This window comes from Primulina huaijiensis, chromosome 15 (assembly GCF_012295235.1).
Source record: "Primulina huaijiensis isolate GDHJ02 chromosome 15, ASM1229523v2, whole genome shotgun sequence".
Lineage (NCBI taxonomy): Eukaryota > Viridiplantae > Streptophyta > Magnoliopsida > Lamiales > Gesneriaceae > Primulina > Primulina huaijiensis.
The window spans coordinates 14,182,071-14,197,269 of NC_133320.1; the positions used below are offsets into that span (position 1 = coordinate 14,182,071).

Consider the following 15,199-nt stretch of genomic DNA (forward strand, 5'->3'; position numbering starts at 1 on the left):
TATATATTGAATCAATTAAGTTTTGATGATTTAACAAATTGAATCAAACTGAACTAATAATGAGCTAAACTGAACACAAACTAAATTGAAAGTTTTATAAGACAAAATTTTGTTTTAAGCTTAACTGATATCTAAGTCTATCGAACTGATAGCTGAAGACCAATAGTATCTGAATTATCATAAATCCTCAAACACTGTCTACATTGTACAAAGTGTCAGAAAAGATGGTGACGTGAAAAAGACTGGATTAATGGCTACCATATTTGGAACAAATATAATATTGGATTTTACTTGCCGTTTGATCCAAGTTTATAAATAGAGGAACTTGTAAATCAGTTAAGCTCTCAAGAATCATGGCATAAGTTCAAATATTTAAGCTTTTAAAAGCCCAACTGCTTTAAAAATTTCTTAGCACACGCTTAGGTATTAATGTATTATATCATATTATTGAAGATCAATTTGTGCTTATTATTTTTCATTTCGAAATACTTGTAAACTGATAGTTAATGCAATGTTAAGTGTTATTTAAATAAGTAAGCTAAACTATAAGTTTAAGTTAGACACTGATAAAGCTTTGCCGAATCGGATTGTTACCAAAGTTGTAATTTCCAAAGTCTTATAGCGAACATCTTTCTTATGAAGAAGAAGGGATGACGTGACGTTGGAGTTATTTAAATTTTCGAACATTAATTAGAAATATTTTTGTATTATTTACATTTCAGTCAGCCTACTCTTGATAACCCAACTGTTTTTCTTACTTAGCCGTTTTTAGTGTTCAATCTGTTAGTTTAGCTTCTTTCCGCACATATATTATCTGATTAGTCAACTGACATTGACTTGGTAAGAATTATAAAATTCAAAGTTTTTGATTTTTTATTCATCCTCCACTTCTTGATGGACTAATAAGACATCAACACATTGTTTTACATTACTTGCAAATATTGTATTTTTCATTCTATATGTTATTCTCTTTGCGATTTTGGTATTCTGTATTGTCAAATTTCAGTATAAATCTATTATATTTACTATTTTTGTAATTTTAATAATTTTTACCTGGAATTGATGTGATACTAACATGTGTAGTGTGACATCAACACTACCGATAAAATAGATATTAAATTACCAAAAATTAGAAGATTCAAAACTAAAACTAAAATTTGATATTATACAAAAAAAAATCGCAAAGAAGTAAACATACTAGACAAAAAATTCATTTTTCCAATATTTCATCTACAGTAACAATTGTATTTGATAATTATCATATCATGAAATTTCATAATCAAAATTTTCAATTATTTTACTTTTTTTCTCCATTACTACTTAAATTCCTTGTATATTTAATCAAAAAATTTCTTTTGCCTCACATGATTATATCAAGTCGTTCCATTTCAAACTGCAATCCAACTTGACCGTATTAATAAGATCAAGCCGCAGACTGATCCTAGATGGACATAACTATCATCTAAGGTGCATTTACATATCATACACAATATCCTACTAACTCCTGATTGACATGAATGTTTCCTAAAATGTGAAGAGTCAATAAAATTTTTTAGAAGCCAAAGTCGTAAAAATCAAAGAAGCATTAAATGCAGTGTACTATGAAGATAAGCTGACTAAGTCATCTTGTCGGATGTTAGTACATATGATCATGGGAAATTTCCCAACCATTGGAGATTTTCGATTATAAATATGCTGATTAAAGATTGAATAAACAAGGCTGAAATGTTTACAATCTGCAATATATAAGATTTTGAGCGCTCTTATTCTTTCAAGTATCAAAGTGATACTAGCACATGCTTACATTTCATATCAGATCATCAAAGAACAAACTGCGCTACTTCATCAATTCTAGTCGTTCAAAGCTATATGTTGAAAATTTGTGTTGTATCTATCTAAATCAAGAGTTTTGAAGACAACCAAAATAAGTATTGTTTAAGTTGTCAATAAGAGTTTCGATTTAGGTAGTGATAAGTACTAATCGAAGTGGGTTTGTAAAAATGCTGTATAAATCAAAATCTTTTAGTGAATTTCTTCCTAAGTGGAAGAATGAATGACATTGTAAGGTCTAGAAATTTGAACGACGTAACCATACTACATGCAAATCTAGGGTGCTATTAAAATGTTTATTTAATTATTTTAAATGCATTTAATGCATGGTTATGACATGATTTCATGTTTTTATGGCATGGTTTACTTGATTGCATAACATGGAGCATTTAGCAGTATGTCACGCTCGAACGAAGAACGGAGATCGGGGACAGTTAAGGAAAATATTTTATTAAATAATTTGTTTTAATTATTTAATATATGGTGTATTTATTTTGAATTTTCGAAAATGGATATTTTTAAGATATTTTTACACGTTGAACCATACTTTTAAACCGGTAGGCGATTTTTAGCAAAACGAAGGACTTTTTGAGTGTTCAGGTAATATTTTTGAAAACGTATCAAAACGAAATATTTTACGTATGCATTTTTTTGTGCCTGATGGGCCTGTTTTAGCAAGAGTTTTGGGCCTAGGTCAGTAACTTCTTTTATATCAAAACTTGACCCATTCTTTTAATTACTTTCAATATTTTCTTTAACCTAACCCTAGCCCCCTCACCCCTCTCACGTCCAGCAGCTGTTCACTCACACACACTCACGGTTGGCAGCAGCTTTTGTTCGGTTTTTGTGAGAAAAAAACGCAGCCAAGGTCTTCCCCGTCTCTCGCGTCGTTGAGTTATTTTTTGAGCGTATAAACGCAAAGTCACGCCTTAAACCTTTTTTTCGCATCGATCACATCATAATATGGATTTTGATTGTATTTGCAGGAGATATTTTAGATCTATTGATATGAATGGTTTTTACATGAAATTATTTTGAAAAACATGCATATGGTTCACAGTTTATGCACGGTTCGAAGAGGCTGCCAGGTGTGATGTTGAGGCATGATTTACAACAGATTTTTATGTGTCTTAAGTTCCGAGATTGAATCTGGAACAACTCTTGTAGGTAGCCGATCGAATTTCTTGTTGGTGGCTCGATTTAGGGGCATTCGGGTGGTTTGCGCGGATTCGAGTGCATGGGGCTGAGGTCCACGGCTGGGGCAATTCAGGAAGAGTCAGTTGTGGTCTAGGTAGGGTTGGTTTGAGCTTGGTCCGAGATGGTTGGCCGTAATATTGAATTTTGCATCGAGGTGTGTTTTAGGTTTTTCTCGCACGGCGCTGCCTATTTGGCGCCGCAGCGCTGGAGCATGGCGCCTAGGCGCTTACCAAGCACCACAGTGCTACGGACCCAGTGCCTAAGCGCTAGTCCTGAAAATGAGGGTTAATGATTTTAGTGAGCATGTCTCGTTTATCTATGGTTAAGTTTTGGGTTGATTCGGGTTAAAACCGGGACTCCAATCTAAGTTTCAAACGATTTATAGAAGGTAAAGTGTGGGCTCAAGTTTACGTTTGAGAAATGATTAAAAATAGTTTTTTAAGGCGTTTCATAAGTTTGAATGGGAAATGCTCATTTTGCACCCGAATTATGTTAGCAGTCCCGGCAGTGCCCTGATAACTGAAAAATGCATATTTAAAATGTTTATGGAATTATGAATATGAATTTTTTATGATAATGCTGGAAAACACGTTGCATGCTTGGTTTTAAGGAAATGTATGTATATGCAAGAATTTTACAAGTGATGAATATGATGACATGTTTTTGAAGGAGGTGAATTGGTTGTGACTAATACGATCACGAACACTAACACGAACATGTAAGGCCAAGACTCAGTGGACGGGTAAAACTGTCGTTGATGTCCCCGTCGCCGGGTACCGCGATTATACATAGATGGATCCATCAACCTAGAGCTGATACGAAAGTCACAACTAATAATCTGAATTCAATAAAGGAAATGAATACATATATGATGATACGATATGACATGATTTGTTATGTTTATGTTTATGTTCATGCTTTTAAGGATTATGAAAGTTACTTTGTTTACAATACTTTTCACTGTTGCATGATATATATATGTACTTGTTATAATGGTTCAGATGAGTTGAGTCTTTAGACTCACTATGTCTGATTGGTGCAGGTGATCATGTGGATGAGGAGACTGGAAGCGCTGAAGACTGAGTAGGCTGAGATGGGGTGCACGTGAAAACCCGAGGACCTTGCATTTCTTCCGCATAATATGATTATGAGACATGGGTTTTAAACTGTATTTCAAAATGTTCATGATTTTCATGCTTTGGTGATTGTCATATTTCTAGATATATTTTGATGTTTATTTTAAAATAGTAAATTCTAAGTTAAAGTTACATTTGAGATTTTTTAACTGCTGTTATTTTTATTTAGTGGTTGAATAACCTTTCAAAATGCATGGTTTGACTTATTTATATGTATATGAGTATGTTTGTACTTTCGGCCATAGCTTCGAAAAAAAAATCAGCAGCTGTTTAGCAGTAGATATTTTAGTTGGTATCAGAGCAAGGTTTCTCGTAGAGGGTTGTGCCACCGTCAGCTTCAGAAGCTCAATCATCTAGCCTCAAGTCTGTAAGATTGCATGCTTTTAAATTATTTTAATGTTACCATTTGCATGTGTACATGATATATGTTTTACAATATCTGTTGATATGATTCTATGTGCTGACGTTAAATGATTTAAAAGCTAGATTGAATTTCATGTTGGTTACGTTAGAATTTGGACTGTATTCAGATAATATGCCTCACAGAAGAGCTCCCAGTATATACAGATAGGATGGCACCCCTGGGGGTGACCGATCTTTTCCACAACCGCCACCAGGAGATCCTGTTACCCGAGTTCTAGAGGGTATAGCACGATTGATGGAGTAGGCTCAGCAGGCTCCTCGACCCCAGTGGATGTTTATGAGCTGTTCAGGAGGCTCAATCCGAAGGAGTTTGGGAGCAACTGTAACGTCCGAAAAACCAACCTACGTAAACCACATGCATGCAAAATTATTTTAATTGCTTAATTGTTTTATTTAATTATTTTTAAATGCTTGCATGATATTTTATTAGATGATTAAATGTGATTGCATGATTAAATGATAATATGACATGATTTCATGAAATTAAGGATTTTACCCGAATATTCGATAATAGGCAGGGGAAGGAGATCGGGGACGACCAAGACAAAAATATTTATTTTTCATTAAATAATAGCGAGGCTTCCTAATATGATTTAAAAATGATTTAATTTTCCTAAAAATGTTGGAGTTCAAATTATTTTACGAGTTGAACTTGATTTTTCCCGGGAAGCCGGTTTTGGGCAAACAAGGAGTTTTAAAAGATCAAAAATATTATTTTATGGAAACTAATTTTATGAACTCTTATTATTTAATTAATTAAGTGTTATTGGGCCCAATTTAATTAATTTAAGTAGGTCCAATTACCCTTAAGTTGCAAGCCCAAACCAAAGCACATTTAACATGTTAATTTAATTATAAATTAGTGTTTTAGGTCTTCTAAACCTAATAATTCAGCCTCCATCAGCCGATTTCACCCTCAAGCACACACCACAATTTTTGAAAAAATTGGAGGAAAAGAAAAGCTTGTGTTCTTCGTCGTCCGGTCGTCCAACGTCGCACCCTCGCCTACGATCGAATAATCGAGCGTTATAAANAAAAAAAAAAAAAGAAAAGGGGGAAACGTAAGTGGGTTGGCTTGTGTGTGTTGTCTTCTTGAGTCGGTTCTTTTGCATGGGGTATTGGGGCTCGACCAGGGCTGTGGGTTGGGTCCTAAGGGTCGTGGCTAGGTCCTAGGAAGAGTCCTAGTATGGCTAGGACTCATGGTTCAGGCTGGGGAGGAGTCCACGAAAGTTAGGACTCTCCCCAAGCACTACTCACGTTCGGTTCCTGTACAAGGGGCTGCAGCTTGGTTGGGGCTGGGCTAGGTGGTCTGGGTGAAGGCTTAGGTAGGTCCAGTGAAGGTCAGGAGGACTTGGGCTCGGTGGTGGCTCGAGTAGGAAGCCCCACACAAGAAGGAATCCACACGCTAAAGTAGTGGCGTGCGCAGCTCTTGTCCGGTGCAGGGTTGCAGCGCGATTCAGGGGCTTGGGCGAGTTAGGTAGGTCCTATAGGGTCTAAGGATGATGGTCAGGGGTCGGGCTAGGGGCTGGTGCAGCTGGGTCGCAGCTGGCTCCAGGGAAGAAGCTGGAACCGTGAAGAAGCACAAGACGCGCAGCTTGTGTCTTCTAAGTTCAGAGGCTTCACGCTTGGGGTACAGGGGCTGGGATGGTCTGGGTCGAGTCTGCGCGTTNGTCCTAGGAAGAGTCCTAGCATGGCTAGGACTCATGGTTCAGGCTGGGGAGGAGTCCACGAAAGTTAGGACTCTCCCCAAGCACTACTCACGTTCGGTTCCTGTACAAGGGGCTGCAGCTTGGTTGGGGCTGGGCTAGGTGGTCTGGGTGAAGGCTTAGGTAGGTCCAGTGAAGGTCAGGAGGACTTGGGCTCGGTGGTGGCTCGAGTAGGAAGCCCCACACAAGAAGGAATCCACACGCTAAAGTAGTGGCGTGCGCAGCTCTTGTCCGGTGCAGGGTTGCAGCGCGATTCAGGGGCTTGGGCGAGTTAGGTAGGTCCTATAGGGTCTAAGGATGATGGTCAGGGGTCGGGCTAGGGGCTGGTGCAGCTGGGTCGCAGCTGGCTCCAGGGAAGAAGCTGGAACCGTGAAGAAGCACAAGACGCGCAGCTTGTGTCTTCTAAGTTCAGAGGCTTCACGCTTGGGGTACAGGGGCTGGGATGGTCTGGGTCGAGTCTGCGCGTGGTCTAGGGTCGGTTAGGGTCATGGTGGTTCAGTGGTTAGAGGGCTGGACGAGTCCTTGATAGCTAGGAGTCTTGGGCTAGGGAAGAGGGTCACGCACAGATTTTTGCTTCGGTTCCAGGTTAGTTTGAGCGATCCAGGGCTAGGTTCAGGGGCTTGGGCTTGGTCAGGAGGGTGCATAGGTGGGTTGGCTCGGGTTTGGCTGGAGGTGGCTCGGGCGTGGCTCGAGTATTTTGGGAGATGGCTCGGTGTGTTCGATTATGTGTCAATTTCGAAAATTAAAGAACTAAAATTGAATCCATGGCTCCACGGGTGTGGCTCATGACTTGGAAGGGTAGAATAAATACTAAAAATGTTATGTTTAAAATTTGGGATCAAAATAATGAGTTTTGGAAATTTCCGGGATTTAATCGTCGCACGAAACGTTAATTAACGAATTAATTGAAAGGCCTAGTTTTAAGCTTTATAAAATTATGAAAAATTAGGTTTAAGCTTAAATAATTATTAAAAGTCTAAGTTTTTAATTTGGGAATTTTATACTAAGGTTTGGTTTAAATCGAGATTAAAACGCGTTAATATGTCTTATTTAAAGATTAATTTAAAAGTCATTGATTTAAGCAAAATAAAAATATGAGAAAATTCGTGTAAGCTTAAATAATTATTTAGAATAAGCCCATGTCATTAAAAGTGCGAAAAAGATAAATTCGAGAATTTGTACGTTCAGGGGCAAAACGGTCTTTTTACACTTAAGAAAATACGGAAACGCTTGGCAGCGTCCCGAAGGATCATAACGCATGTTAAATGATATTTTATGATTTAAAATGATGATTTTGATTATAATATGTATTTTTATTATTTATGGTAAAGCTGTGCAATTTATACTGTTTAAAATGATATTTTTGGAAAGCTATGTTATTTTATGATTTTAAAAGAAAAGAAAAAAATATTTTGAGGGATGTGAATTGACTGTGACAAATGATATGATTTATGATATATGATTTTGTGGAGATGACGTGAGGGCCAAGGCCCCAGAGGGAACCCATATTCGGGCCAAGGCCCCAGAGGGACCCCGTTTACGGGCCAAGGCCCCAGAGGGACCCCGTCTATGGGAAAAGGCCCCCGAGGGATCCCGACGATCGTATTTCCACGGTGGAGCCTAGTGCACACCCCCATGGACCATGTGGAGCTAAGACTGCAGTCGACCAAAGGATAAAAGCTAGTCACTTTCAAGGATCAAACTTCACCCAAAATGATATATGATTGAAAGCTTATGATAAAAATGATTTTATGATATATGATTTACGATGAGGATTAAAGCTATTTTTAAAATGATTTATTTATGCTTAAAGTTATTTTAAAATGATTTTTCTATTTATGATTTAATTATGCTTAAATGATTTTTAAAGGATTTTAAAATGGTTTATTTATTTTCAAAAGCTATTTTAAATAAAAATATGATTTTTAAATGCATGTGTTTGTATATGTATTATTTGTTATCTATGTTTAGAACGTGCTGAGTCATTAGACTCACTAGGTTTGTATGATGCAGGATTTGATGATTTTTGGAGGCGGTGACGATTGAGTCGATCGAGTGCAGCAGTACACACCCGAGGGCCTTTATGTTTCCGCACTAGTTTAATAGATTTAAGATTTAAAGATTTATGTTAATGATTTTTATTAGAGAATTCTTATGCTTTATTTTTATTGTTAGTGATCTTTTCAAAGGTCAATTTAGGATGTTTTGGTTAGGTGATGATTTAGGATTTATTTTATGGACTTGAGTTTTAAATTGTTAATTTATTAGGATTCATGATTATGTTAAATTATTTTATTTAGAAATTTAGAAGTTATGGTTTAGATATTAAAAAAAAAAAAATCGAGGTCGTTTCAGTTGGTATCAGAGCCAAGGATCCCCAAAGGGTTGTGTACTGTCACTTCGAGAAGCTGAAGAAGTCACGCCTCAAATATGTGAGTTTTACTGCTTTATATTTTATATGCTAAAATTCTTTTAAATGATTATATGATATATGATATAAATGATTGTTGCATGCTACATGAAAAAAAAAAATTTTAAATGCATGTTGGTTACGTGGTTGGACGATGTGTACAGAGATGCCTCCTAGAAGGATTTTGCGTAGGACTGATGAGGTTAGACAGGAAGGGACTGACGAGGTTAGACAGGAGGGGAATATTCCACGGCCTCCACCTGTTCAGGATGCTAGTGCCCGTGTACTAGCCGGTATGGCCCGTTTCTTTGAGCAACATGTAGGAGATGGAGCAAGGGTTAGACCAGAGGCAGTTTATGAGAGATTTAGGAGGATGCACCCCGACGAGTTTCATGGCACTACTGATCCATTCGTTGCTGAGGGATGGATTCGATCTTTAGAGGTGATTTTTCGCTACATGGACATGGCGGACGCTGACCGAGTTCGCTGTACCATTTATCTGTTGAAGGGCGACGCTTCCTTATGGTGGGAGGGAGCGGAGCGAGGAGTGAACATGGCGACTTTGACTTGGGAGGAGTTCAAGAGGGTATTCTATGACAAGTACTTCACATCCGATGTTCGTTCTAGGCTTAAGAGGGAGTTTATGAGTCTCCGTCAGGGAGATTGGTCGGTTGCCGAATTTGTGCAGAAGTTTGATAGGGGATGTCACTTTGTGCCCTTAATTGCCAATGATGCGGCGGAGAAATTACGACACTTTCTAGATGGTTTGAGGCCGACTATCCGACGTGATGTGATGCTTGGCGATCCTACTGATTATACTACTGCTGTGTCCAGAGCCTTCAGAGCCGAGCAGTCACTCAAAGATATTGATTGGGAGATGCAGCGAAAGAGGAATCGTGCTCAGCAAGCCAATCAGAGCAATAAAAAGCCTCACACGGGATCACCAAAGCAACCAGAACCACCAAAACCACAAGGGCAACCACCAAGAGGAAATGTTCCAAAGGCTGATGACAAACCACTGTGCAAAGAGTGCAATCGTCCACATTCCGGTAAGTGCTTGTGGGGCACTTACAAGTGCTTCAAATGCGGAGATTTGGGACACAAGGCTAAGGATTGTCCAACGTTCAAGCAACCCACTACTGGAAGAGTCTATGTGATACAAGCTGCAGAGGATGAGACAGAGCCGGCACTACACTGATTTCGAGGTAACCTAGCTGTTTAACATTTTTCCGATGCTTTTCTTGCATGAAATGTTAAATTGGGTTAGGGGAATTGTTTGGGATGTCGAAGAACTTAGAAGGATAGGGTGCATGCACTACTTGAGAAGGATTTAGGAGTAAACTTTGGGAAATTTTTGGGTTAGTATTATGATTTCCAAGATTTTGGGGACCGAATTGAGGAGTAAGATTTAAGTTAGAGGTTAAGTTGGAGGTGGATAAAGAAATCTAAGCTTTACAATCATCAAGCCAAGGAAATTTCGAGGACGAAATTTAATTTAAGGGGGGGATAATTGTAACGTCCGAAAAACCAACCTACGTAAACCACATGCATGCAAAATTATTTTAATTGCTTAATTGTTTTATTTAATTATTTTTAAATGCTTGCATGATATTTTATTAGATGATTAAATGTGATTGCATGATTAAATGATAATATGACATGATTTCATGAAATTAAGGATTTTACCCGAATATTCGATAATAGGCAGGGGAAGGAGATCGGGGACGACCAAGACAAAAATATTTATTTTTCATTAAATAATAGCGAGGCTTCCTAATATGATTTAAAAATGATTTAATTTTCCTAAAAATGTTGGAGTTCAAATTATTTTACGAGTTGAACTTGATTTTTCCCGGGAAGCCGGTTTTGGGCAAACAAGGAGTTTTAAAAGATCAAAAATATTATTTTATGGAAACTAATTTTATGAACTCTTATTATTTAATTAATTAAGTGTTATTGGGCCCAATTTAATTAATTTAAGTAGGTCCAATTACCCTTAAGTTGCAAGCCCAAACCAAAGCACATTTAACATGTTAATTTAATTATAAATTAGTGTTTTAGGTCTTCTAAACCTAATAATTCAGCCTCCATCAGCCGATTTCACCCTCAAGCACACACCACAATTTTTGAAAAAATTGGAGGAAAAGAAAAGCTTGTGTTCTTCGTCGTCCGGTCGTCCAACGTCGCACCCTCGCCTACGATCGAATAATCGAGCGTTATAAACGCAAAGGCACGTTCCTAAACTCTTTTAAAACATCATACAAATCATATTATGTGTGTTTTATTTTATTATGCATGAAAAATTACATGGGTTCGATTATTTTACGGTACGATACGTATTTTTCAAAGTTTTAACGATTTCACGCTTATTTTGAAAACGTGTTTGAATCCGACGGACACGCTGCCAAAACATGATAAAATATGGTAAATTATGGACAAAACATGATAAATATTGAAAGGAATCAAGCTGAAACCGTGAGAAAGATTCAAAAAAAAAAAAAGAAAAGGGGGAAACGTAAGTGGGTTGGCTTGTGTGTGTTGTCTTCTTGAGTCGGTTCTTTTGCATGGGGTATTGGGGCTCGACCAGGGCTGTGGGTTGGGTCCTAAGGGTCGTGGCTAGGTCCTAGGAAGAGTCCTAGCATGGCTAGGACTCATGGTTCAGGCTGGGGAGGAGTCCACGAAAGTTAGGACTCTCCCCAAGCACTACTCACGTTCGGTTCCTGTACAAGGGGCTGCAGCTTGGTTGGGGCTGGGCTAGGTGGTCTGGGTGAAGGCTTAGGTAGGTCCAGTGAAGGTCAGGAGGACTTGGGCTCGGTGGTGGCTCGAGTAGGAAGCCCCACACAAGAAGGAATCCACACGCTAAAGTAGTGGCGTGCGCAGCTCTTGTCCGGTGCAGGGTTGCAGCGCGATTCAGGGGCTTGGGCGAGTTAGATAGGTCCTATAGGGTCTAAGGATGATGGTCAGGGGTCGGGCTAGGGGCTGGTGCAGCTGGGTCGCAGCTGGCTCCAGGGAAGAAGCTGGAACCGTGAAGAAGCACAAGACGCGCAGCTTGTGTCTTCTAAGTTCAGAGGCTTCACGCTTGGGGTACAGGGGCTGGGATGGTCTGGGTCGAGTATGCGCGTGGTCTAGGGTCGGTTAGGGTCATGGTGGTTCAGTGGTTAGAGGGCTGGACGAGTCCTTGATAGCTAGGAGTCTTGGGCTAGGGAAGAGGGTCACGCACAGATTTTTTGCTTCGGTTCCAGGTTAGTTTGAGCGATCCAGGGCTAGGTTCAGGGGCTTGGGCTTGGTCAGGAGGGTGCATAGGTGGGTTGGCTCGGGTTTGGCTGGAGGTGGCTCGGGCGTGGCTCGAGTATTTTGGGATATGGCTCGGTGTGTTCGATTATGTGTCAATTTCGAAAATTAAAGAACTAAAATTGAATCCATGGCTCCACGGGTGTGGCTCATGACTTGGAAGGGTAGAATAAATACTAAAAATGTTATTTTTAAAATTTGGGATCAAAATAATGAGTTTTGGAAATTTCCGGGATTTAATCGTCGCACGAAACGTTAATTAACGAATTAATTGAAAATCCTAGTTTTAAGCTTTATAAAATTATGAAAAATTAGGTTTAAGCTTAAATAATTATTAAAAGTCTAAGTTTTTAATTTGGGAATTTTATACTAAGGTTTGGTTTAAATCGAGATTAAAACGCGTTAATATGTCTTATTTAAAGATTAATTTAAAAGTCATTGATTTAAGAAAAATAAAAATATGAGAAAATTCGTGTAAGCTTAAATAATTATTTAGAATAAGACCATGTCATTAAAAGTGCGAAAAAGATAAATTCGAGAATTTGTACGTTCAGGGGCAAAACGGTCTTTTTACACTTAAGAAAATACGGAAACGCTTGGCAGCGTCCCGAAGGATCATAACGCATGTTAAATGATATTTTATGATTTAAAATGATGATTTTGATTATAATATGTATTTTTATTATTTATGGTAAAGCTGTGCAATTTATACTGTTTAAAATGTTATTTTTGGAAAGCTATGTTATTTTATGATTTTAAAAGAAAAGAAAAAATATTTTGAGTGATGTGAATTGACTGTGACAAATGATATGATTTATGATATATGATTTTGTGGAGATGACGTGAGGGCCAAGGCCCCAGAGGGAACCCATATTCGGGCCAAGGCCCCAGAGGGACCCCGTTTACGGGCCAAGGCCCCAGAGGGACCTGGTCTATGGGAAAAGGCCCCCGAGGGATCCCGACGATCGTATTTCCACGGTGGAGCCTAGTGCACACCCCCATGGACCATGTGGAGCTAAGACTGCAGTCGACCAAAGGATAAAAGCTAGTCACTTTCAAGGATCAAACTTCACCCAAAATGATATATGATTGAAAGCTTATGATAAAAATGATTTTATGATATATGATTTACGATGAGGATTAAAGCTATTTTTAAAATGATTTATTTATGCTTAAAGTTATTTTAAAATGATTTTTCTATTTATGATTTAATTATGCTTAAATGATTTTTAAAGGATTTTAAAATGGTTTATTTATTTTCAAAAGCTATTTTAAATAAAAATATGATTTTTAAATGCATGTGTTTGTATATGTATTATTTGTTATCTATGTTTAGAACGTGCTGAGTCATTAGACTCACTAGGTTTGTATGATGCAGGATTTGATGATTTTTGGAGGCGGTGACGATTGAGTCGATCGAGTGCAGCAGTACACACCCGAGGGCCTTTATGTTTCCGCACTAGTTTAATAGATTTAAGATTTAAAGATTTATGTTAATGATTTTTATTAGAGAATTCTTATGCTTTATTTTTATTGTTAGTGATTTTTTCAAAGGTCAATTTAGGATGTTTTGGTTAGGTGATGATTTAGGATTTATTTTATGCACTTGAGTTTTAAATTGTTAATTTATTAGGATTCATGATTATGTTAAAGGATTTGATTTAGAAATTTAGAAGTTATGGTTTAGATATTAAAAAAAAAAAAAAATCGAGGTCGTTTCAGCAACACTGACCCGTTTGTGGCCGAGGGTTGGATTCGATCGCTGGAGATGCATTTTTCAATACCTGGACATGAGAGATGTGGATCGAGTAATATGTGCTACATATATGCTAAGAGATGATGCATCTCTATGGTGGGAGGGAGCAGCGAATGGGGTGAATCTGGCTACTCTCACATCGAACCAGTTCAAGGATTTTTTTTACAATAAGTACTTTCCGGCAGATGTCAGAGGTCGACTGACTCGAGAGTTCATGAGTCTCCGACAAGGGGACTTGGTGGTTACCGAATTTATCAAGAAGTTTGATTGGGGCTGTCACTTTGTGCCCCTTATTGCGAGGGATGTCAGGGCCCAGCCCACTTATGATATTGTCCGCTTTGGCCTGAGGTCTCACGGTTTTAAAACGTGTGACAACGTGCAGCTTCCTCACACTGGCTCTGATACCAAATGTCACAGCCCAGCCCATTTGTGATATTGTCCTCTTTGACCCGAGGTCTCACGGCTTTAAAACGCGTCACAACGTGCGGCGTCCTCATACTGGCTCTGATATTAAATGTCACGGCCTAGCCCACTTGTGATATTATCCGCTTTGGTCCGAGGCCTCACGACTTTAAAATGCGTCACAACGTACGGCATCCTCACATTGGCTCTGGAACCAAATGTTGCGGCCCAAAAATGTGGACCATTTCTCGATTTATGCGTGTCATCCTTGCGCAGGGCCATGCTAATCTTCTCTGGACCATTTCTTGTGACATACAATATCACAAGTGGGCTCGGCCTTGACATTTGGTATCAGAGCCAGGACGCCGCACGTTGTGACGCGTTTTAAAATCGTGAGGCCTCGGGACAAAGCGGACAATATCACAAGTGGGCTGGGCCGTGACATTTGGTATCAGAGTCACTGTGAGGACGCCGCACGTTGTGACGCGTTTTAAAGCCATGAGATCTCGGGCCAAAGCGGACAATATCACAAGTAGGCTGGGCCGTGACATTTGGTATCAGAGCCAGTGTATGTGGACGCCGCACATTGTGATGCATTTTAAAGCCGTGAGGCCTCAGACCAAAGCAGACAATATCACAAGTGGGCTGGACCGTGACATTTGGTATCAGAGCCAGTGTGTGTGGACGCCGCACATTGTGACGCATTTTAAATCCGTGAGGCCTCGGGCCAAAGCAGACAATGTCACTAGTGGGCTGGACCGTGACATTTGGTATCATAGCTAGTGTGAGGATGCCACACGTTGTGACACGTTTTAAAGCCGTGAGGCCTCGGGCCAAAGCGGACAATATCACAAGTGGGCTGGGCCGTGACATTTGGTATCAGAGCCCGTGTATGTGGACGTCGCACGTTGTGATGCGTTTAAAGCCGTGAGGCCTCGTGCCAAAGCGGACAATATCACAAGTGGGCTGGACCATGACAAGGGATACAGCAGAGAAGCTGAGGCACTTCATGGATGGCCTCAGACCTACCATTCACAGGGATGTTATG

General features: G+C 39.2%; 1 protein-coding gene and 1 pseudogene across 1 annotated transcript; one reads left to right on the forward strand and one right to left on the reverse strand.

The window, feature by feature from the left end:
- Window positions 1-8,868: 8,868 nt before the first annotated feature.
- LOC140959320 (uncharacterized) lies at window positions 8,869-9,900 on the forward strand. The gene has a single exon (XM_073417180.1). The coding sequence runs from the start codon at window positions 8,869-8,871 to the stop codon at window positions 9,898-9,900; it is 1,032 nt and encodes a 343-aa protein (XP_073273281.1).
- Window positions 9,901-14,381: 4,481 nt separating this feature from the next.
- On the reverse strand, window positions 14,382-14,475 carry LOC140960609 (U6 spliceosomal RNA; annotated as a pseudogene).
- Between the last annotated feature and the right edge of the window lie 724 nt (window positions 14,476-15,199).